Source organism: Theropithecus gelada, chromosome 11 (genome assembly GCF_003255815.1).
Source record: "Theropithecus gelada isolate Dixy chromosome 11, Tgel_1.0, whole genome shotgun sequence".
NCBI lineage: Eukaryota > Metazoa > Chordata > Mammalia > Primates > Cercopithecidae > Theropithecus > Theropithecus gelada.
In genome coordinates this window covers 44,469,974-44,485,918 of record NC_037679.1, presented here as the reverse complement: position 1 = coordinate 44,485,918, position 15,945 = coordinate 44,469,974, and the positions used below count along the sequence as shown (strand labels likewise).

Genomic DNA, 15,945 nt, shown 5'->3' with positions numbered 1-15,945 from the left:
AAGAATACTTCAGCATCTATCCAAACTAGGGAATTGTAATTATTCTTAAAGCATAGAGCTTTAAGAATGCAGACTCACAGATCAGATAAAGATCATTTTAAAGACCATTTCAGCCACTTACTATACCTATTGAGTAAAACACTTAAGTTTACAAAGCCTTAAGTTTCATCATCTATAAAATGGATATAAAAGTGAAATTGACTTCAAAAGGTTATTGAAATAATTTAATGTAATAATGTAAGTAAAAAACTTAGCACTATGTGTGGCACACTAAGTGGTCAAAAATGTTACCTATTGTCACTATCATGTAAAGCAACTGGCATATGTGGTTGAGTGAAATGCTACCTATTATTATTAAATATTAGTGCCATGGCATGTAACAATAATGATAATAAACCTATACTAACTTCTAGGTTAATAAGTAGTAATAATTTGATGTGCCAACTTTCACAGGCAACACTGTACATATTAACTCTTCTGGTGACACTCAACCTTATTCAACTGATGGAGGTAAGCATGATTTGGAAGGCAGCTAGGTAGATCACGTCCTTCAAACTTCAGTTCACAGGTGGCCGTGTACTCTGATCACACATTAGGCCTGCCCTGACTGTTGCTTATGGGGGTGGGGGCTGGGGGATTTAGCCATACCACATGTGCTTTTCATTAGTGAGAATTATATTTTACCTTTGAAGTTCTTGTTTTAAAATCCAATATACTAAATGTTCAGCAATCCAAATTATATATAACTACTCAAGAATTTTACATATATCTTTATGGGCTTACAGATTGCTGTATGAAATACAAACTTTCTTTTACATATACTAAATCCAAAGAACATTTATTTTGGAAACTTTTTGGTGCTCTACTTCAAAACAGATGAACGTGACTCAAGAAAGCTAGGTGTATTAGATAAATTGTACAATCCCATATCTGATTCAGGCATTCCAAAGACTTGTTTTTAACAACAAAAATCAGGTAGACATACACCTTTACCCTACAACAAAATCTATATAATTATTTCCTAAATTGGTTGTTATCAGCGAAACGACTCTGTTCTTTTTAGATTAGAAAAATCACCTATATTATACAACAACTTTTGGAAATTCACTACATAAATCGATATATTAATGGTTCTGAAAATCCCTAGAGGATGGAAATTGGTTTAAACTTGTTTTACTTAGCAGATAAACAAACTTATAATATGTTTGCTTTTGAAGAACACCTGTTATCAACCTGAATAATGAAAGATCTTTGAAACATGTTTGGAGGAAAATATTAATCTAGATGACAAATATAGAAAAATCAATATTATCCCCTATGGATTGGGTAAGTGGGCAACTTTGAGCATGTCATCTGCTACTTTCGACCTCTGGAAGGGAGAGGGAACCCAATCCTACAACTTCAGTAAGTTACAAATTTAGCAGCCTAGCGTTCAACTTTGTACGCTTTTGTGCTTAGAGAAGCTAAATTGCTATAGTCTGAATGTTTGTGGCCCCTCAAAAATCATATGTTGAAATTTAATACCCACTTTGACGATATTAAGAGGAGGGACCTTTGAGGGTGTTTAGGTCATCAGGGTGAAGCCCTCATGAATGAGATTAGTGTCCTATAATGAACCTAAGAGACCAGAGTTTTTTCCTTCACCCATATGAGGACACAGTGAGAAGGCATTATCTATCAGTGGCCAAATCTGTCTTGTTAGTGCCTTGATCTTGGACTTCCCAGCCTCCAAACTGTAAAAATAAATTTCTGTTGTTTGTAAGCCACCCAGTTGATGGTATTTTGTTACAGCCTTAATGACCTAAGACATAAGGCTTGCCAGGAATTACTCGAAAATGATCGATATCATTTCAAAAATTCTAAACTAAAATTTCTAATTTAATTTTAAACACATCAAAATAAGGTGTAAACTACATATTAATATTCATAATACATCCTAAATTGGCTAAGGATTTGAATTAATTAAAGTGGTTTAATTCATGCATTTAAAAACATCAGCTTGTTTTCTGTGCTCCTCCGAGCTCGCCGTCTGTCCGGGTTTTTTACGTTTTAATTTCCAGGACTTGAACTGCCATGTCCTCTGAAGAAGGAAAGCTTTTCGTGGGAGGGCTCAACTTTAACACCGACGAGCAAGCGCTGGAAGACCACTTCAGCAGTTTCGGACCTATCTCTGAGGTGGTCGTTGTCAAGGACCGGGAGACTCAGCGGTCCAGGGGTTTTGGTTTCATCACCTTCACCAACCCAGAGCATGCTTCAGTTGCCATGGGAGCCATGAACGGAGAGTCCCTGGATGGTCGTCAGATCCGTGTGGCTCATGCAGGCAAGTCTGCTCGGGGAACCAGAGGAGGTGGCTTTGGGGCCCATGGGAGTGGTCACAGCTACTCTAGAGGTGGTGGGGACCAGGGCTATGGGAGTGGCAGGTATTATGACAGTAGACCTGGAGGGTATGGATATGGATATGGACGTTCCAGAGACTATAATGGCAGAAACCACGGTGGTTATGACCGCTACTCAGGAGGAAATTACAGAGACAATTATGACAAGTGAAATGAGACGTGCACATAATGTAGATACACAAGGAATAATTTCTGATCCAGGATCGTCCTTCCAAATGGCTGTATTTATAAAGGTTTTTGGAGCTGCACTGAAGCATCTTATTTTATAGCATATCAACCTTTTGTTTTTAAATTGACCTGCCAAGGTAGTTAAAGATCTTTAACAGTTCCATCTTTTTAAAATTTTTTTCTGCCCATTTAAAGACAAATTATGGAACGTTTGTAGAGCCTGAGTATTTTTCTTTTTACCAGTTTTTTAGTTAGACCTCTCAGGATTATTGGAGCTAGCAATAATTGATTCTGGCAAGTTTGGCCAGACTGGTTTCAGAAAATTAATGTGTATCCAGGACATTTTAAAAACCTGTACACAGTGTTTATTGTGGTTAGGAAGCAATTTCCAAACGTACCTATAAGAAACGTGCGTCAAGCCAGCCTGACCAACATGGTGAAACCCCATCTGTACTAAAGATAAAAAAATTAGTCCTGCGTGGTGGCGTACACCTGTAATCCCAGCTACTCGGGAGGCTGAGGCAGGAGAATCGCTGGAACCCCGGAGGCGGAGGTTGCAGTGAGCCGAGATCGCACCACTGTACTCCAGACTGGGCAACAGAGCGAGACTCCATCTCAAAAAAAAGAAAAGTGTATCAATAACATGATTATCCAGGGGTATTTTCTAATTCAGATAATCAAACTGATTATATAGAAGAGTTGCTTTAAAATGTTTGCAAATGTCTTTTTTTTTTAAATACTGGAAGAAAAAATATTCTGTTGTGTCTCATACAGTGCTTAGGATGTCTTTCACAGAGCTTATTAAAAAGATGAAACCTGAAAAAAAAATAAAAATAAAAACATCAAATAAATATTCATTGAGCACCAAACATTGGTTATTTAGATGCTGGAAACATGCTGCTGAAAAAGATAGATTCTTTGTCCTTAAGGATGATGACAGAGATGGATGTATTATACGAGTAATAGGGACGAAATGAGTGTTGTGATAGAGTAAACATACAATGCTACAGGAGCAAATCAGAGGAGCGTTTAGCCAAATCCTAGGGTATGGTTTCAGGGAAGATATCCCTAGGACATAGGATTACCAAATAAAATAGAGAATGCCCAATAACATTTGATTTTCATACAAACAATAAGTGATGTCTTAATATAATTATGTCCCAAGTAATATCTGTTGCTACATGTCTTGAATTTCCATTTGCTAAATTTGACAGTCCTACTTGAATACAACCTTTAAGTTTCAATCCGAAGAAAACAATGCATTAGCCAAATGAACAGACAGAAAAGACCAATAGATGCAAATGAACTTACATGTACAAGGTGAGTATTTAAGCATAGACAGAGTGCCTGAAGAGAAGTACATGCAGGTTAGTGTAGCAGGATTAGAGATTTGGATGAGGAAAAGATATGTAATCATATTTTGGATTGCGTGTTTTCTTTAGAGATGATGGAGAGCCATTAGGTAGTTTTGTGGTTAGTGCTATCAGAATTGTGATTTAGAAAAAAAACATCTGGAGTAGGACCAGACTCAACATAAGAATGATCCTGAGTGGGCCAGGTGCAGTGGCTGGTGCCTGTAATCTCAACACTTTGGGAAGCTGAGGCAGGAGGATCACTTGAGCCTGAGAGTTCAAGATCACTCTGGCAATATAGCAAAACTTCATCTCTGAAAAAAGAGGAAGAAGAGGAAGAAGAAGAAGGAAGAAGGAGAAGAACAAAAAGAAGAAGAAGAAGAAGAAGAAGAAGAAGAAGAAGAAGAAGAAGAAGAAGAAGAAGAAGAAGAAGAAGAAGAAGAAGAAGAAGAAGAAGAAGAAGAGGAGGAGGAGGAGGAGGAAGAGGAAGGAGGAGAAAGAGGAAAGAAGTAAGAAGACAGAAGGAAGAGGGAAGGAGGAGGAGGAAGAGGAGAAGAAGGAGGAGGAAAGAAGAAAGGGGAAAGAAAGAAAAAAGGAAAGAAGGAAGAAAGGAAGGAAAAGAAAGAAAAAGAAGGAAGGAAGAAAGAAAGAAAGAGAGAGAGAAAGAAAGAAAGAAAGAAAGAGAAAGAAAGAAAGAAAGAAAGAAGGAAAGAAAGAAAGAAAGAAAGAAAGAAAGAAAGAAAGAAAGAAAGAAAGAAAGAAAGAAAGAAAGAAAGAAAGAAAGAAAGAAGGTAGAGAGGGAGGGAGGGAAGGAAAGAAGGAAGGAAGGAAGATACTGAGTATTGTTAGTAAATTTACTGTGGGATGATAGTGGCTTGAATTAATATGATGGCAATACAGGTGAAGGGAATTAACGACTTAAAATAGATATAGAAATTACAGTAGTGCTTGGAAGTTCAGATCCTGAAGTCAAACTGCTCTACCACTTATGAGATGTGTGTGGTAATTTCCCAAAGAAGTGAAGAATACAGTTGTTTTATTCTAGGTAAGTAGATTCCCTCTCTGAGCTGCTTCTCGCTTAATATGGGCCTAATAATACATAGGATTGTTGTAGTAATAAAATAAATAATACATTAAAAACACTTATCATAAGATTTGATAGCTGATTGCCTATGAGTGAGAAGAGACAGGAATAAAATAAATAACACTCAAGTTTGTATTACAGAAGAAATAAGAGAGAAATGAAAAGCAGAAGTAGCCGAAGAATGGACTCACACAAATATAGTCAACTCATCTTTGACAAAGGAGCTAAGGTGATTCAAGGGAGAAAGGATACTTTTTTTTCAATAAAATACTGTTTTTCAACAACTAGACATCCACATACAAAAGAAAAAAAGGGAATCTAGACATAGGCCTTATACTTTTCACAAAAATTAGCTCGAAAGGTACCAAAGACTTAAGTGTAAATCATAAAACTGTAAAACTCCTAAGAAATAACATAGGAGAAAATCTAGGTGACCTTATGTTTGGTAACAACTTTTTAGATACAATCCCAAAAGCCCGATCCACAAAAGGAAAAATTAGTAAGTTGGACTTCATTAAAATTAAAAACTTCTGCTCTGTGAGAAACTTTGTCAAGAGAAAGAATTAAAAGCCATAGAACATGGAAAAATGCAAAACCTATATCTGACAAAGAACTTGTATTTAAAATATCAAAGAACTCTTAAAACCCAACAAGGCAACAATAACAAAAAAATTTAAAAATGGGTAAAAGATCTGGGCACCTCACCAAAGAAGATATAGAGATACAAAACAAGTGTATAAAAAGATGTTCAATATCATGTTATCAGTGAATTGCAAATTAAAGCAATGAAATACCAGTGTGCATCTTTTATAACAAGTAAAATCCAAAACACGGACAACAGTAAATGTTAGAGAGGATGTGGAGCAAGAGGAACTCTCATTCATTGCTGGGGAAATTACCAAATTGTTGAATGATTTTGGAAGACACTTTGGCAGTTTCTTATAAAAGTAAGTAAACTCTTACCATATGATCCAGAAATCATACTCCCTGTAATTTACCCAAATAAGTTGAAATCTTATGTCCACACAATAATCTGCACATGATTGCTTATAATAGCTTTATTCATAATTGCCAACCCTTACAGCAACCAAGATGTCGTTCAATATGAATGGATAAACAAGCTGTGTTACATTCATCTATATGATGTTTTTCAGTGATGAAAAATGAGCCAAGTCATGAAAATATTTGGAGAAAACTCAGGTGAAATGAAGTGAAAGAAACAAATCTAGAAAGACTATATACCTTGTGATTATAACTGTATGATATTCTGGAATAGGCAAAACTTTAGAGACAATAAAAAGATAACTGGTTTTCAGAGGTTTGGAAGAAGGAAAGAAGGGATGGATAGGTGGAACAAATGGGATCCTTAGGCCAGTAAATCTATTCTGAATGCTACTGTAATGGTGGATACATATCATTATATATTTGTCAAAACTCATAGAAAGTACAGCACCAAGAATGAACCCTGTTGCCAGCTGTAGACTTTAATAATAATGTATTCATAAAGTCATATCAATTATAAAAATGTAGAGCACTAATACAAATATTAATAACAGAAAGGGGTAAACAAAACTCTCTGTGCTTTCTACTCAATTGTTCTGTAAACCTGAGACTGTTCTTGAAAATATGGTCTATTAATTATATGTATATGTTGTACAAAAGCAGGGGTAGGTTGGGATTTTATGTTCCATTTTCAGCCTCCTAATATATGGTGTGCCTGTGAGCACAAGTAGGTGATCAGATAAATAGCTCTGCTCTTTAAAAGGGAGACCCACACGTTCCCTTCTTCTTAAGGACCCCTTTGCTTTCCTCAAGATTACTCCCATGCTCCTAGTACTTCTCTGGTTTTCGAATTGGACTGTGTGTTTGTTTTAATACCTTATATCTTCAAGTTAGCTCTTTAGAAATCACTGAATAGATGGATGAGTGATTCATGTTAGTGAGGTAAGAGGGGACAAAGCAGTGAGCACAGACTGGCTCAATTGCCTAGCTCAATCTCTGTCCTATATCTCTCTAGAAGTTTGACATTCAGAAATCTTAACTTCTCTGAGTCAGTTTTCTTACCTGAATAGGCGAATAAGAGAACCTACTCATCTGTCACACAGTGAGCACTGTTAAAGTGTTTGATCAATAAAATTGGTGTTAATGAATTTGTGTTTTTCCCTTATACAACTGTTGGGACTCCCAGATACAATACTTTAAGAGCTAGCTGTATTGGAGGGAATTTCTCACCAGCTAGCATTGCTGATGATTCTCTTGTCCCCTAAACCACATTAAATGTAAATATCTCTTACATCTGTGCAGTGCCATCTACTGGTAAAAAAAAAATTTAAAAATTAAAAATAAGTGGATTTAATATTTTCCTCATTAATAATAAAATTTTTAAAGCATCCAAATGTTTAAAAACATATTGAGACCTCAGATCTTTTGCTAGTCTGATATCTTTCCTTTGACCTATTTTTGGATTTTGAAAAAGCAGACTTTGCAAAACAAAGAAAAAAAATTAATACATACACAAAATTTTAAAAGAAGAAATGCCTTTTTATTAATGCTTTGAACTGACTAGATTATTTAGGGGTTAAAATAATAACTTTCAATTTGCATCTAAGTGTCCAAATTGCTGAATGGTTTACAAACTCAGAAAGACAAATAAAAGAGCAAGGCGAAAGTGTTGCAGGCCCATGGTAGATGAGTAGCTTCCATGGGGTTTATCAGCTGGGTTTACTCAAGATTGTGTCATTCACTTTAATAGCATTAGCTAAATACATACTCCAGGGAAAGTAAGAAAGCTGCTTACTTACTGTGCTGTCCAACGAATTGGTAGCTGCTCTTTCCATGAATGTCACATAAGATTTTAAACTTGAAGAATGGACTTTAGCTAGGTATAGGCTCCAGGAAAGAGGAAAATAAATTTTAAAAGAACAAGGCATAGATAAAAAGCCTGGGAAAGACACTATAGAAGGGACATCATGAGTAAGAGATAAATATATTAAAGAAGCTCATAAAATGAGTATGAGATGGCAAGTACAATTAATATTTCCCTTAGTTACTGTAAATTGCCCTAAAATTGAGTTTTTCCTCATTTTGCAATAGACCTTAATACTGATCTCTAGTTTTTCTTTTATATGACGCTATCAAATTGGTTTCATGGCTTCTTGACCAATTTGACTTGTTGATATGGTATCTGAGGATAAACCTATGTGATTTTTAAGTGTTTTTAAATTCTCTTACATAGAAAGGCTTAAATAGAAGATGATTTTTTTTTATTCCACATTTTTGATTTTTTGTGGTCAGATTCCATGAATATACAAGATTGCTGTGGAGTACTTTAAAAAAAAAAAAAAAAAAAAAAAAGCTTCTGTTAAAGGACTAGAATAAACTCAATCTGCCCCAAAGGGATTTGTTTGTTAATTGCTTTGGTCCACTTTACAAGGTCAAATCCATTCTCCTAAAGACGAATCTCATCTGTTGTGGCAAAGAAAGAAATGTTTTCTTTCACTTCTACGTGTGGCAAGAGCTCATTCATCTCAGTAAGTTCTGAAGAGAAATCTAGCTACATCAGAGAGAGGAGTATTCAAAGGGCAACTGATGGCCAGGAAGATATATGGAATTCACTTTCTTGAGACAGACATTCAAATGGTAACAAGTGATAGAAAACAGCTCTATATTTCAGCGTGATGTGTGTTCGCTCCTGATGATTAAACCCCCTGTGGGCCATCTGCGTTTAATGGGTTAGAACTACTTTGTAGCTGCAGTTTTTCCTTCCACTGCTCTCTTATTTATTTGAGAGGAGGCCGATCTCCACTCTTTAAAAGTTAAGCATGTAAGAAACCCTGCCAAGAGAATCAGAAAGAAAACGCAAATTTATAGCCCAGTGTTGTTTTAAGCATTTAGTAGTATAAATAAGAAGTGTAGATAAATGTGTACAAGTAGATGCATAAGTGACCCTTTGTTTATCTCAGTTACATTATTTGCCTAAATTCCAGAGCAGAATTAACCCAATTAGTTTATATAATGGCTTAATGCTGTCCCTCAACTGAGCTATTAGAAATATACATAACTGATGCTAGATGAGGGACGGTGTTCTTTTACCTATAAGTCAAGCCTTGGAGACTTCAGTTCATATCCAGTGATTTTTGTAGTTAAAAATAAGAATCCAGTGTGGAAATTATGGTAATTTGAAGCAATGTACACTATTGCTGTTATTAATGCAATCAAATTAAACTTATGGTTTAAAATAGCAATGATGATAATGGTTTTCTATATCTGTGGCTGTCTAACCTGAGACACGTCACATTTTACTAACATCTCATTACTTTTCTCTGACTTAGAAAAGTCAGCAGCCATAAGCACTCAATAAATATTTGCTGAATTGATTTGAACTCTGAGAACTGCGAGGTGAGATGGAACTGATCATCAGTGACATATCTGGCATCAGAATCTTGATTCTGTTCTGCCAAACAGTGACTTTAGCCAAAGCCAATGGAAACATGACATGAAGAATTTTAAATCTATGAAATCTTCGCACAACTACAAATGCTAATCTGAGTCATATAACTACATGAGCCTAGCAAATTCTCTTTTGCCATTATTTTCACTCTGAATATGTTGACTATTTTTAGGGTTTCTTTTCTTAATATTTAGTTCTCTTCCTAGGTCATTAAAAAATATTTCTAAGGTGTTTCCTTGATTTCCTTTTTCCTGACTTTTTTTTTTTTCCTTTGGACTAGAAAACATATCCACAAGGGTAGCTCCTTAGAACTTTAAAAACATCAATCAATTTCACAGCTGGGAATAGAGGGGTTTAGATAAGAGATAGTTGTTCTTCCATTAAAACTTAGTTTATACAATTTAGAAAACAGTTTTGCATAAAGTGAGACAGATTTTGGCCTGCCGAGGCAGACAAAGAGTTAAATTAAAGGCACAAAAGCAATACACAGCTGCCTCTTTTTCTTCTCCCATTCATGGAGTAGGGAGTATTTTTCCTCTAATGACCTCAGAATTTTCTCTCTCTCTTTTTTTTTGGTCAGAGATCAAGGGGTATACCAGGGAGAAACCTTCTTCTTATGGAACTTTACTATCAGCTTTCTGCAGAGGTGCATTTTGAAGTACACTTATAATTTTTCCACTTTTTGTTATACATTTTATATATAGATAGATCTATTAATATATGCATGCTATGTTTTAATATTATGAAAGTTTCAGTAAATGTCACCCATCCAACTAAAGTGAATATTCCTTGAAAACAAAGTCCGTGGCTTGGATTTATTCATAACCTCCATGGCTAGCACAGCACATTAAAATATGAGCTCAGCACATTTTGTTTAAATTAATAGTATTACAGAAAACTTGAAAAACATTATTGAATAAAAAAATCATTTTTTGTTGAGCTTGAGAACTTTGGTCCAGTTAATAAACATAATAAAAAAAACAAAATGAAATATTTAAAATTAGAGAAAAGTTGTGGAATGATATAAATAATAAAGGATTACAAACATTTTAACTAGCATGAACATAGCTTTTCTAAACTTATTTGGGTTCTATTTAAAATAAAAAAGAGATAAAATGTCATTGCCATAATTCATTCATCTTTCAAGGTCTGTTTCAAATGTCATCTCTTCTCTGTAGTCTTCCATGACCTACAAAATATTAAATTAATTAATCTCTTACCTGTTTTCCAATAGTATTTTGCTTGAGACACTTTCATGTCATACTGTAATTATTTGTTTGACTCTCTCTGGTCTCCCCAATCAGCATGTTAGTTTCTCTAAGGTCTTGGCTCAAAGTGGGTTGTCAGTAAATGTTTGGTATATTGAGCAAAACTGGATTTAAAAATTCAAAAATGAAGAGAAAGAAGTCTAACATTGACTTAATAGAAGGAAAAATTAAAGCCTATTTTAAAATAATTTCATCTAAGTACTTCACAGAATAAAATAAAATACTTTTAAAATGCATATTTAAATTATTTTTTTCTTCATCGCTTAAAAAAAAAGTCTGCAGAATAAGGAGGCATCAGGAGAGGCTTTTAACAGGAGATCCTTATACTCTTTGTCCCTAAGTTACCTCATAATGTGAAAGGGAGATGATAATTATACCCACTGTCACAAAATTATGAAAGTCAAATGAGAAAATAAATATGAAAGTGCTCTGTTAATTTAAAGCTTTATGCAACTTTTTGAAGGAGCTACCCTTGTGGATATGTTTTCTGGTTCAAATTTTTTTAAAAAAGTCGAAAAAAGATTCATAGAAACACCTTAGAAATATTTTTTAGTGAAGTAGGAAGAAGACTAAACGTTAAGAACGAAAACCCTAAAAATAGTCAACGTATTCAGAGTGAAAATAATGGCAAAAGAGAATGTCCTACGAACCCTTTTGGCAATTCAGTAAAGTTTGTGAATTCTTACTTAGAAAATGATTTGAAGTAAAAGAAAATGCACAGGCTTAGGAGCGAAACAAAGTATGTTCAAATACAGGCATCCAAATAGTTACAAAACTAACTCTACAATGTAGTGATGTCTGTGCATCTTTATGATAGATCAGCAAGAGCCAGAAACAGAGCTAAAAACTATGTCAATGTTGAAGTCGTGTTTGAAAATTGCCTTAATCAGATTATGAATTTTAATTATAGTTATTTCAAGGAATCTACAACAACTCTACATGAAAATATCTACTCTTTCTATTGGTGACAAATTCATAGGTATTGCTAATACTACTGAGATATATTGTCTATATGTTAAATGAAAGAAAATGCTAAGTTTTATTCTAGATATTAGTGAAAATAAAGATTTAATTATTTTCCATCTCAGTTCATGGAAACTCTAAATTATATCCAGACAGGGATCCTCCCCTGTTTTCTGTGTAAATAGCTCATAGGGGGTTCCTTTTGCCTCCTACTGAAAAGCTGTCATGTTTTGACAATGCTAACAATTGTTCTGGATTATTCTCTTAACCCTTTAAAATATACCTCAAGGTAAACAGGTAAAATAAATATTGCAAATATACACTATGTGAAGACACATGAAAAAACTTCAGTACATAATGTTTCTTTTTTAAAAAAAAATCAAAAGTATACTATAAAATAGGGTCATGATGAAATTTTCAAGTGAAATAATGGATTTGCCCCTTGGACATGGAAAACACATAGTGGTATGCAATTCTAAGAATAAAAAGGTACTAAAAGGGCTTCTTTCAGTTCTTTACTATTTTATTCAGTAAAATTGAAGAATTAGCTAGTTCCTGTCTTGAAGCATTGTTCACCATCTTGCAGTACATTTCCCAGATTAATGATAATATGCTTATATAAAGAGAATTATTGAAAAAAAATCCTCTTTCAGCATTTACTATGTGCTATAAAATATCACATTTAATTATTTTTAAGATTTTGGGCCATAAATGGGGCTGTACTGCTAGGCATTTCATTTAGGACTTCATTTGCATATTTGACCACCAGTGAAATTATTTAAAACTACCTGGCATATATAAAATATATATAATAGGATTTAGAGGCTAAGAACTAAAATATTATTTAATGTATCACTTTAATAAGTAGATTCTCTTGCAAAAAGTCATACTTCTTAGTCAATGCAATATATGAATTCCTATAAGGAAATAATATCTGTTGGAATTTTAAATGCCTAATTTCTTAAAGTAGAAATAGGTTAAAGAGAACAATTATGCATTAAATAATAAAGATATATTTTTATATTCTAAGTAGAGAGAAGAGAGGTCACCACCAACTGGAATTTTAAAAATAAGATCCTTTAATCTTTCTCCTAAAATATTTGGTAGTGTAAGTGACAAATATTTTAATACAAAATATAGCTAACATAATTACTTATTGTATAGAATACTATCTGAATTAAATGTTGAAAGACAGAAATAAGAGCCACTGATAAATTTAGAAAATTAAACTTTTCAAAGCTTACATAAATACTGTAATTGATCTTTTCACTTCTTATTTCATCCAAGGAATTTTTTTAGTGGCTGGTTAACTAAAACTATAGTATTACATATAGAACAGCATTACATAAAACAGATGGAGGCTGGGCATAGTGGCTCATACCTGTAATGCCAGCACTTTGGGAGGCTGAGGTCAGAAGTTCGAGACCAGCCTGGCCACTATAGTGAAACCCTGTCTCTACAAAAAATACAAAAAATTAGCCAGGCGTGGTGGCAGGCACCTGTAATCCCAGCTACTCGAGAGGCTGAGACAGGAGAATAGCTTGAACCTGGGAGACAGAGGTTGCAGTGAGCTGAGATCGCGCCCTTGTAGTACAGCCTGGGCAACAAGAGCGAAACTCCACAAAACAAAACAAAACAAAACACACACACACACACACAGATGGAGGTGATGTGTGAATTATACCATAGCAGTCACAACAATCACCCGGTGTCTGAGATGAGAAAATAAAGATACAAAGAGAAAACAATGGCATATTGTCTTGAGAAGAACCACATTAAGTCCAAAGGTATTTGAGAGAAGAAAGTAAAGATACAAAAAGAAAACAATTGCATATCATCTTGGGAAGAACTGTGTTAAGTCCAATGGTCTGCCTTGAAGGCAAAATAAACAGATGAAATGATGAAGCTAATACATTCCCATAATTTATACACACAATTTCATGAGTTTCCTCAAGGTTATATAGGTTACATAACTGTTATTCCTTTAAGATATGTTCTCTGGACTCAGAGCAAGGACTGCAGTGACTTTATTTTTCTACTTTCATAAGATCTTATATAAGAAGAAAATACTTACTATTTAATATTCATAAAAATAAATAAGACACCTTTAAAAATTTATAAGCCATTTCTTAAATTTCATTTTATCCTTAAGAAACTTAAACCTTACCTAATTCTCCCATAAATTTATCTGTTATCCTGAGGTTCAAGGGTTAACCACATTGCTCAAGAAAAAGAGTACAAGAAACATCTTTTAAACCATGTGTGCAAGGAAAATGTATGGAAGGGGCAAACAGGGGATGAGATAGCCATGGGAACAAATGTCCATGTGGTTCAAATTACTTAATGTACCAAAACTCCCAATAATACTATCAATAATGAGCCCAAATAAAAGTAAATAAAATGTTTCTTAGTTTTTTCTCTTAAGAAAAGTGTATAACATCAATATGAATTCTAGTATATGAAACAAATTTAGAAAGAGAAAGAGAAATTCAGGAAGTTCATTTTATGTACTTTGTTTTAACTTTATTTTATCCTATTATATCAAAAGTTCTTTTTATTTTATTTTTGGCAACTTGAATACATAATAAAAATTCGCTGTATAAAAAAGGAAGTTGGAATGTTAACACAGGAAAATTCATGAGATTCTTATTGCCATAATACAATCTGAGGCATGGCTGAGGGTAAGAACTTCAGGCATGTGTTTGTCCTGGAAGATTGTGAACTCATAAAGGACAAGAACTATGATTCCACTATTTATTTTATTATTGCAAATAGTCCTTCATCTACTATGTTTTTAAAATGTGTGAATTATATTTATACAGAGAATTGTATATGTAAAACCTTAACTAAAAAGATGTTTCAACTGAAAAAAAATAGTTATAGAAGCTCCAACTAATTATTACCTAATTATTAAGTATAAGGAGTAAAAGAGTAGAAAAACTAAGGAAGAAAATGAAATTCAAACCTGACTATACGTCTTCTGTCTCTCATTTGAAAAATATATGGTACTAGCCAAGGGATACTAAAATTTAAATTAAAGCAGAAGAAAATGAAAATGAACACTATTAATTTGTGAAATTTTTGAAAAGAAAATCTTACATTTTAGTTTTAAGTTTTAATTCACAAATTCCTATTAATCACATATATGAATATATATGAAAATAAGTCATTCTCTTCTAAAACCATGAAGGATATTTAACAGCTGCCTAAATAGTCTTTTAACAAAATCCCTTGCATGAAAGCATAATTCTCACAACAGAAGTTGAACAAGTTTCTTCTAGGAACAAAAATAAAGAGAGAGAACACAAAAGTAATAAAGTATTATGAAGTCAGGGAATGTTTCGGACATCACTCATTTCTATCATTGGCTTTATTTAAAATTTTATTACAAAAGATGTTTAATTGCTATAAATATTTTCCCACTGAGAAGAGACACTTACTGGATTTAAGTACTTTTTCCAATATTTAATTTTAAAATTCATTTATTCTTGTCCTTTAGCCATTACAGATCCCAAGCATATTCCTAAAGTCTGCAGGAACCACAAGAAGATTCTAACAGAGTACAAAGAACTCGGCTCTAATCCGAGCCATGGAAGTCATCTTCATTTCAATTCATTTACTTTGCCTTTATGAACTTAAGAATCTTTCATGGAGGTTGACATTTCACTCATCTGAAAAAGCTTGGAATGTGACAGGGTAAAGGGAGGAGAAGTAAATCAAAGGGGTTAGCAATTTTCCAGATGCAATGTATTTTTCTTCTCTTCTTTTCCACCAGAAATTTTAGAAAGCTTTCTGACATTTTAATTCTCTATGCAAAAACCACAGTAGCAAAAAATGCTTAAGGCATAATACGTCAAGAAACAAACACACATGCATGTAAGCATGCACATACCCACAAAAATACATATAAATTCCAACTCACTGATTCTCTAACAGAAAATGTTACTTTCAGTGTAGTATTAATTAGCGGTTTATAGGCACAGTTTAATCAACACAATCTTAGTTTAAAAGCAACAGCAAGGTTTGTAAATTTTTTCTTGTTTGTGATGATTAAGTGAGTCTATGCTGGCTTCTTCACTGGAAAAATGACATTTATAAAGTCCGCTCCCATGACTATATTTTCAATCACACCAGAATACTTCAGTTCTCACCTTTAGCCATGTGGCTTCAGGAAACTATGCCCAAATATCTCATGCAAATGTCGGTTATTTTAAAAGATCTCTTGTGTAACAGAGTGGAAATTCACTAAAACATCAAAAGGTAA

The 15,945-nt window shown here is 33.8% G+C and overlaps 1 protein-coding gene across 2 annotated transcripts; it reads left to right on the top strand.

The window, feature by feature from the left end:
- Window positions 1-2,000: 2,000 nt before the first annotated feature.
- LOC112635119 (RNA-binding protein 3-like) lies at window positions 2,001-3,392 on the top strand. Of its 2 annotated transcripts, XM_025403030.1 has the most exons (2): window positions 2,001-2,246; window positions 2,284-3,392. In XM_025403030.1, exons 1-2 carry the CDS (start codon window positions 2,074-2,076, stop codon window positions 2,663-2,665), a joined length of 555 nt encoding a protein of 184 aa, XP_025258815.1. In that variant the 5' UTR covers window positions 2,001-2,073; the 3' UTR covers window positions 2,666-3,392. The 2 variants fall into 2 exon arrangements, with proteins under 2 accessions (XP_025258815.1, XP_025258816.1); XM_025403031.1 differs by having other exon boundaries at window positions 2,004-3,392.
- The last annotated feature ends 12,553 nt before the right edge of the window (window positions 3,393-15,945 follow it).